This window comes from Uloborus diversus, chromosome 8, assembly GCF_026930045.1.
Source record: "Uloborus diversus isolate 005 chromosome 8, Udiv.v.3.1, whole genome shotgun sequence".
NCBI lineage: Eukaryota > Metazoa > Arthropoda > Arachnida > Araneae > Uloboridae > Uloborus > Uloborus diversus.
Window position 1 is genome coordinate 147,401,297 of NC_072738.1, and position 9,496 is coordinate 147,410,792.

The following is a 9,496-nucleotide window of genomic DNA, read 5'->3' on the forward strand; positions in this document are numbered from 1 at the left end:
GTATACATAAGTCAACCTTTTAAAAATTCCCAGCAGTAACTTTCCCTATATTACTCCTTTCTCTTACATTCGAGAAGTTCAGTATCAGTGTATTCATTTCAAAGGAAAGAAGTAGTGCGGAGATGATTTAGACAATTTCCATTGCTTAAGAATATTGCATGAATATGTTAGAACAGTATGAAAAATTGATATTTTCAATGAAGACCTATTGGACTGGAATTTCAGGAGAAAACACTTAAACTTTGCCCTGTTTTTATGATTGAAAAAGATTTATTTGAATTTAAAAATACCTTTCTTTGCTGATTGAAAAAATAAGCCTGAATAAATTACAACTGAGAAACAGAAATTGTTGCTGAATGAGTCTCAATTATTTTCCCCAATCTAATGTAAAACTGTTAAAGTGAAGTGAAAAGATAAGGCACACAAATTAGCATTAGAACTTGAACTGAAATTGAGAGATGAAAGGCAACATTTGTGCATTAAGGTGCATTATTTTGTGCTCTCTTAGAAAAACAGCTCTTGTGGATCTTCATGTAAATACAGTAGACCCTCGTTTTATGCGGGGGTTACATTCCACGGAAATACCGCGTAAATTGAGACCTAATACTAGTGTAAAAATAGGGATTTGGTTTCGTAGATAACAAAGTACTTCATTCTAGTAATGACTAATTGTATAATAAGTTTAATGTGTACCAACATTGACTTTTGTGCACAGCATGCATAAAGAAAACATAAATTAATTTCGTGTTCTGTTTATAAAGAGGAGCTGGATATGATAGTCTTTTGGCAATCATTAAGATTTTTTCTCTGTAATTCTTTGCAGAGCATTAACGCATCCATGATTACTTGTGTCATTTCCATGATAGAATCCTTCTTCACTAACAAATCAGAAAGATCATTTCTATTGTCTAGGAATGACTCAAAATTTTCAATGTGAACGTTTTAGGTTGTGCGTCACCGACGTCGGTATCCTCGTTGGATTTGGCCTCCTTTGTCACTCCTAAATGCTCTTCTTCCAGTGAGTTCTAAACTGTGTGAGTTTAATAACTTTACTTCTATAAGGAGCTCTGGAACCAATCAAATAAAATGGCTCCAGTGGCCCAAGCTCGATTATTAGCACGCCAAAATGCAGATAATTACGCGTAATCTGCAAGCTTTAGGAGTTTGGATTTTGAAAGAGGGGAAAATTTTATCTGTTCGAATTGCTGCATCCGTGTAAAACCGAAACTCATCCGCGTAAAATAAAATAAAGGTGTCAAATCTTAAACTGCATATAATCAAAACCACGTAAAATAAACCTGTGTAAAACGAGGGTCTACTGTAGTTGTTTTTTATATTTGTTACAGCACATGTGTTGGTGCAAAAAGAAATGTGACATACTCTTATAGATAGTGAATATTATTTATTTTGTAGCCAGATAAACTTTTACCTGTTTCTTTATGTCTTGAGGCATTGGAGTAATAAAATATCACCTTTTGTAATTTCTACATGATTAGCTATAAAAATAGGGTTCCAACTTTTATGCATGGTTATTCTCTTTTTCTTACCTTAGACCATGAAATAGCAGGAAGAGGTGTGCCGATGGCTTCACAACTAAGGGTAACCGATTCTCCCACTTTAACATATACAGTATCAGGAGGCTTTAATTTGAAATGAGGAGGAGCTGAAACAATAACGAAATTTGAAGTTAAAAAGAGGGAAAAGAGAAGGAAAACAGCAGAAAAAAGCTGTTATCTTTAAGTCTTTTTGAGCACAACAAAATTGAATAGTATGGGTAATAAGCCAGAACACATTTTTAACACTAGACTAGAATTACTGGAGGTGTCGTTTCTACTCCAGACAAACTTTTTTCTCTAACTGCTTCTCTATCTTTACTAATAATAAAGCTGAAAATCTCTCTGTCTGGATCTCTGTCTGTCAGGATCTCTCTCTGTCCGGATCTCTGTGACACGCATAGCGCCTAGACCGTTTGGCCGATTTTCATGAAAATTGGCACAGAATTAGTTTGTAGCATGGGGGTGTGCACGTCAAAGCGATTTTTCGAAAACTTGATGTGGTTCTTTTTCTATTCCAATTTTAAGAACAAAATTATCAAAAGATGGACGAGTAAATTACGAAATTATTATAACGTGAAACCGTAACATGGGCACAAGCCAAATGGCGAAATACGAAATTATCATAACGTGGAACCGTAACATGGGTACAAGCCAATTGGCGAGAAAACTCACCATACATTATTTGTAAATATACAGGCGAACCAAAAGACCTTTTAATTTTTCTATTACAGACAAAGCTGTGCAGGAACCACTAGTATTTTCATAAAAAGCTGAATCTTTTCTTGACTTTTTCTAAATCAATGTGCTGTGTTATAGTATAAAGTTTCAAAGAAAATGATATTGTTTATAAAACCTAAACTGAAAGATTATACCCAGAAGTGTAAGCAAGAGTATCATTTTGACCTCAGATAACAGAAAAATGTAAACAGAATTATGATACTATTAAATTGCATTTAAAACTTGATCTAGCGTGCATGAAGGTATTTTTCTCTCTCATATCATAGTTGATACTGAGCATTTAAAAAAGTAGTATCAAATTATTAATCTTCGTGCATATAATGGGAAAACTGATCAAAGATACAAGGCTTTATTCAAATGAAAAAAAAAACTATGCAAATGTGTTAACAAGTGTATCAGGAATTTAGTAACTATCACAGATTAGACATCTGCTGTACATGGAAAATATAGCAAATAACTGCTGTCGCGTCTCTTTTAATAATTCTAATGCTATAAAGTGCACAGAAGTATTTTTTAAATTTATTTTTAATTAATTTACTTATTTTTTTTTTAAAATCATTACCATGAAAAATAAATTAGGTACCAATTTCATACAACATGGTACAACATGTAGTGAAGGTCTAATAAGTTTCTACTGGTTTTCATTAGTTATTCTTCTAGTTCAATAAGTATTGATAAACTGCTGCATTCAAATATTTGTGGAAGATAAAATGGCAATTCGATGAGTAACTAACTGACTGACATTCTCAAAACAAAACAATAAGCCTTTTGTAACATCTAACGCAAAACATAAATTATAAAAAAAAGTTCTTTTCTTGAGGCTTTTTTATTTTTTAAGCTGAATTTTATGGTATACATTTCATTCTCTCTACTCTGAACACTCATGGGACCGAGCAAAAATGTTCATCATAGAGGGAGACTGGATAATGCATATGTATTCGCTGGGACCATCAAAATGTGCTCAGAATACCTGGATATTAAAATGGAGAGAGTCCACTGTAATTGAGTTCTAAAAATGTATTTTGGATGATTTTTAAAAAACTGTTAAAAGCATGGTAACTGACTGTCATGCTTCTTTTCATTAACTAATTGACTACTGCTACATATGAAGCATATGCAGTTCGCACTAAGTGTGTAACGTCAGCTACATATGCAGTCTTTTCTTTATTATTCACTAAAGAGAATATTTTTGCAAGGGCAATAAAGTTTTCTTATGTCTTGTTGGAGAGATATGCTTCTTTCCATACCTGGACACTTTGAACCCGTAGCATACCAGAAACTTTCATTCCAAGAAGGAAGGAAAAGAAGAAAAGGGATAGAACTGATTCAACTGGACACCTTGAACTGAAAGCATGTTAGATTGTTCACTACAAGTAGGTGGGGCGATAGAACTAATAATCTATGAGGATTTTTTCTTCTTTGTGCTTCTTTGTTAGTGTTCTTAGAGTAAATGCGCGTTTTTTTTTAGTGATTTATAAATTTTAAATCTTTGTGAGTGTTTTCATTTGGAATTTTATTTAAAAATTTGAATGAAGTATGGATGTTGAAAATTAAAGTTGAGTAACTTTAGTGTGACCAGGGGTGTGCACAGAAATTTTGGGGCCCGTCACAAATGACTTTTCCGGGTGCCTCCATATTGCTTACCCCTATATTTCACCCCTTGTTTCAAAAATATTGAGCCCCTTTCAGGCTCAGGCTCACAGGTGTCCCTTCCCCCTCTCTAAGCAGGCCCCTGAGTGCGACCATAAATTTATTACTTTGAGTTTCGTATCTGTACATCTCTCTGAATTGTCTTTGCTTTCCTACAAAGCTTGGTGGTGGGAAGTTGTCCACTTATTTCAAGGACGTACTCAATTGGTCAGTCAGTTACAATAATGAAAAAAAAAAAAAATTCATCCAAAATTTATTTTGAGGATTCAATAGTACCATTAAATCCCACTAAAAAAAGGATTATGAACATTTCCAAATGTTACAAAATACTTACAGTTTTACTTTGAGAATGTCAGTCAGTTACTTGCACAGAAAATTAAAAAATAGCATTACCTGCAGTTTTATGATTGAGAAAGGTGTAGGCAAAATATCAGAGCTCTAAATTTTAAAAATGAGCACCAAAAATGATATTCTTAATTTACATACCAAGAACATCTAGATGAACCCATGAACCATTTTTTGGAGAATCTGGTGGTCGATTCAAAAAGTATACTTTGCACTCATACATTCCTTGATCAGCCTCCCTGACTGAAGTCAAATTCAGTGAAGCTAAGCCACAAAGAGAGGCTCTGCCCTCGTAACCTTCACCAGCATGTGGAGGATAACCATCATACCAAATATAAATTGGGATTTTCACATCCTGTTTTTGCCACTGTACTACGTAGGGCACAGGAGTACCCTCAGGGAATGAAAATGTGCAAGGCAGTATGACATCTTCACCAAGAAGTGCAGTGACATATTCTGGTTCTAACTGGATCACACCTGAAAAGAGAAAATTATAAGTTACAAAAGATTCCAATCAAATTTTTTGAGCACTTTTTAATAAAATATCATAAAAGTTGAAAACATCATAAATTCAATAATGTTAAAATCATGATTTTCTTCCCTTCTAAAGATAATTACTTTAAAAAAAAATCATGATATTGAAAAGTTTTAATCAGATACTTTAAGTAATTTAATAAAATTGCTTTATATATCTAAGTTTAAATCAAATAGTTTTTATCAATTTCAAGGAGTCTCCATACTTGAAGCAATTCACATGGTAAACATCTTTAATGCAAGAAAAAAGTTTAACAATAATTCAAGAATCAATTAAAAAATATATACAGTTTGGAGATAAAGGTTTTAATACCAAGAGCTTGTTATTCCTAAACTGCAGTACAGAATAAAATTTCCCATTTATAGCACTCATAAAGAAAACTGAAGAAAATTTCTTCTTTTTTCTTTTGAAATTATTTTTAACTTAGAAAAAAATTCAAATGGCAAGCTACATTTAAAAGAAAAAATACGAACCCAATTAGTACAGAAACAACGAGAAATGAATTAAATCACACAGAAGAGGAAACAAGAGCAGAGCAGACAGAAAGATGGGACGAGTCCATGTCTTCTTCCAGATTGCAGAGTTATGCACTTTGGACTTTTAATATATTTTTCACAACCAAGCTTTAGATGAGTTAGTTACCTTCATGGAAATAATCACATTGATTGTTCCAAAAAAAAGGCTCGGATCATCAGTTTTATGGAGTGAAAAATTATGTGTATACAAAAAGTTTGAATGATGGTTTTTCCTTTTTTCATAAAGAGAATCCATCTTCTTGTCATCCAAAATGTCACAATGAATTAGGATTCATTGCAGAACAATATCCTTGCCTCTTAAAGCAAGGTCTTGGAACCAAGAGATTCATTTTTCGATGGGAGTAGACTGAGGCAAGATGGCGGAATTGATTGCCAAAAGTGTGGCCCTGGAGTCAGATTGGATGAAAGCTTAGGAAAATTGTTCTGTTGGGAATTGCAATCGAGTTAGACATGAGATGACACCCCGAAGTCCCCTGAATAAATGCAATTGAGTTAGAGCAATGCATAAAGCTTTGACTTCCCCATTGCAAGCAGAAGCAAAACCTGCAACAGGACCATAAGCAGAAAACAGATCACAGAAAACCCCTGCTGCAGCATTGATTTGCTGATCTACATAGGAGCGATTGCTGTAGATTCTCAAGCACTCTGGTTCAGGGTAAAGCTTGTTGGTAGTTGAATGAGAAATACTCTTTAGAACACCGCAGCTAGCATCTGATTTTACAAGGGTTGAGAACAATTTCTGAGACCGTATTAAAGAAACTATTCTAAAGCACTGCGGGGAGTTTGAAATTTTCACACTCAGTGAAGGTTATAATAGTCTTTCAGTTTCAATACTTCCCAGTGGCGTAGCTAGGGAGGGGCGGAGGGGGCGGTCCGCCCCGGGCGGCACATTTTGGGGGGCGGCAATTTTACACTTTTGATGCGGAAAAATAACGCTTTTTCCCAATAAGTAAATCATGCTTTTGATCTTTTTTTGGAGTCAAAAAAAGGCCTTTTAATTCTAAAGTTGTGGTGCGACTATGATAATAAAATTACTCAAATACAAAACATGTGTTTCCTTGTGGACATCTCAGCATTATATTGTTTGTTTTTTCTCTTCCTTCGTCTGAAGCTACAGACTGAGGGCGGTGTCACATTTTTCGGGAAAAGCAACCGGAAGAGTCTTCCCATCCCTTAACGTCACCAAACAGCCCAAAAGTGCAGTTTTAGGCCTTGAGTCTCAAAACATTTCCAAAGGATAACGTCTACCCCATCCCTTTACATCCCATCCTTTAGCCTAATATTGGAGTTTAAAAATTTCAATACCAAAAAATTCCTGAGGGCGGTCAAGTCCTAACCCTTCTTGTAACATTGTTAAAGACAATCTAATATGTATTAAGGTAATCAACTTCGAACTTTAAAATCACCAGCACATCCAATGTCTCCAAAAATAGCTTAACGATGGGTTTTTGAAACTTAAATTTCAGAAAAATTCTATGGTAGGAACCCCAAATGTGTACAAACCTAACGTCATCACAGTTGGCTCCAAATTTCGGTTGTAGAATTTTCTAAGGGAAGACTGCAAAGCCTTCTTTTCTCAGTGATGAAGAGCTTAAAATGAGCAACAGTTTCGAAAAAGATTTCAGGTGGGACACCCCTCCGAACTCTCTCTCATGACGTTTTCCGTCAAACAAAGGCTAAAATCGCGTTTTTGGGACGTCATTTTCAAACGTTTCATAGGGAGACGGGAAAACCATCTGACTTCCCAACATTTTTGGAAATAGTTAGAAACTTATGCCGTCAAAGATAGCCAATAATTCCCTTTTTGAAACTTTGGCATCGGAAAATTTCTCGAGAGCTCGCGTACGTTCCCTATTCTATATCAAAGGTGGACAAAAATTGATTTCAAGTTTGAAAATATATCGGGAGAAAAATCCAGTCTTTGTTGGAGTTAGGGGAGGCCCTTACACCACTAGATACAGCCTACATTTACGTGCTTTTCAGTATAGTTGAAAAGCTTTCCGGACAGCGCCGCTGAACCTTCTCCAATGACTTCACGTATCCAAAGATAGCCGAAAATTGCTTTTTTAAGACTTCAATTTCCTTGCAAACTCCCAATCCCCCTAAAGTGACCAAAGAAAGCATAAAACTAATTTTAATTTTGAAAAAAAAAAAATCTGGAGGGAGCTCAAAGCTTTTTTTCCATAAACCGTTAGCAAAAATTGCTTAAAAATCCGACTTTTGACTTATCTTTTGGAATTTTTCGGTGGAGCTCTGTTTTTTTCCCCCTTTAAGAAAAATGAGAAGAAAACAAATAATTTTATTTTTTTCTTTATTAAAATCTTATTAAAACACTTTTGACTCTCTAATGTATTAACTATTTCCCATCAAAAGGGCGGCAAATGAGGAATCGCCACGGACGGCAGAAAGCATAGCTATGCCACTGATTCTTCCTACTGGTACCTGTTTGGGTCATTAGGTTATTATTGTCTGGATCTCTCCAAATTCCAGAGGCAAGATATCTAGGTGACCAACTAAATATATTAACTAATTATCTAGATTTATTAATTTATGACACTATGACACATTTTTAAAACTTACTATTTTATTACAGGATTTATTCCCAATAATGTGAATGTACAAAAATATTTAAAACCTTTCACATACCTGAATAAACTGCCAGTGAGCAAACTGATATAAAAATAACAAAGTGACATGTTTTCTTCATCACCATCTCACACAACAGGTCAGTAATTCATTCATCTTTCAAAATACCAGCTGTCAAATAAGTCTCTTGCTTGTGCATAAAAGCAAGAGATGTGAATAGAGCAGATGAAAGGTAATGCTAGGTTTCCTGAAAAAATAATGAAAGTTACAGCATACATCATATATATATATATACATGATACACCCAAATCTTATTTGTGCAGTGGATAGATATCGCATAAAAAAATTGCACCAAAAAAAAAAAGAACACGTTCAAAACTTCACGAGTAGCTATAACAAAATAGTTTTCGAAACACAGTTAAAAACATGTTTATGTGGTGGATAAGAACCACGTAAAAAAATCTCACATACAAAATAACCCAAAAACTTGCAAAATAACTAGGAATTGCTTCTTTAAAGGAAGTCAAATAAACCAAGTGATGATAATTTTGCCGAATTGTCAGGCAAAATTTCACTAAAAAAAATTTCTGGAGGTTATAGTGACTTTCCATTCGGGTGCCCCTGTGGTCACTTGAAGATACTACCTTGCACTAGTTTTATAAATAAGTTCGTCAACTGAGTCCCAATCTGACTGAAATTTTCATACACCACACAAAAAAAGTCGCAAAAAAACAGGTTTGAGTGTATGTATATATATATTAAGGATTATCCATTAAAAGAAAATGATCGTTAGTTAGTCGCTTTGCCGATTGTTTATAATTGGCATATTGTTATCAATTAATCATAGGAAAACTTAACTTTTAAGTTCTAATTTCCTAAAACAAGAAACTATGCAGAATGACAGGAAAATGCAACATTTTTAGCACAAATAAACAGATTACAGAATACACATGTTTCAGGGTTTCAAGGAATCCCTTTTCCAGTTCAAAGGTGTGAATTTCTAAATGTAAAGACATTCAGTCCTTCTACTGGATTTCTTTACATCTAAAAGTTCGCACCTTTGAATTGAAAAAGGGGCCTTCTTTGAAACCCTGAAACACGTGTATTCTGTAATCTGTTTATTTGTGCTACACAACATTGAATTTTTCTGTTATTCCTCGGCACAAAGGTATTTATTTAGTGCTTATGCAGAATGAGTTTATTAACAACTAGCCATGTCTGCTCACCTGGCGTTGCCCAAGGTAGCAAATTAAGAGGTCATTTGATTCACCAGTATGTTTACAATTAACTTCTATTATGCATAGTGTAAATTTTTTTTCACAGTCCTCACATATTTTTGGTACATTTGAAAATTTAGCAATACAACAAGCAGTTGATTTGCTGATCCACACAGGAGCTATTGGCGTAGATTCTCAACCACTCCGGTTCAGGAAAAACATGGCAGCATGTGCTCACTAGTCACTAAATTTGGCACGTCATTTTCAGCTTTAAAGTTTGAAAACATCTCTAAGTTGCTGTCAAATGCTTGCCGATTTATGACGTCACTTCCA

At 34.5% G+C, this 9,496-nt stretch overlaps 1 protein-coding gene across 1 annotated transcript in view; it reads right to left on the reverse strand.

The window, feature by feature from the left end:
* Window positions 1-8,126, reverse strand: part of LOC129227595 (protein turtle-like) — a 33,171-nt gene extending 25,045 nt beyond the window's left edge. The window contains exons 1-3 of the mRNA XM_054862177.1: window positions 8,007-8,126; window positions 4,431-4,766; window positions 1,548-1,663 (exon numbers count right to left, since the gene is read on the reverse strand). Of these exons, the coding sequence (XP_054718152.1) occupies window positions 1,548-1,663; window positions 4,431-4,766; window positions 8,007-8,073 (519 nt within the window). The 5' untranslated portion in view covers window positions 8,074-8,126. The remainder of the gene's footprint in view (window positions 1-1,547; window positions 1,664-4,430; window positions 4,767-8,006) is intronic.
* Window positions 8,127-9,496: the final 1,370 nt, after the last annotated feature.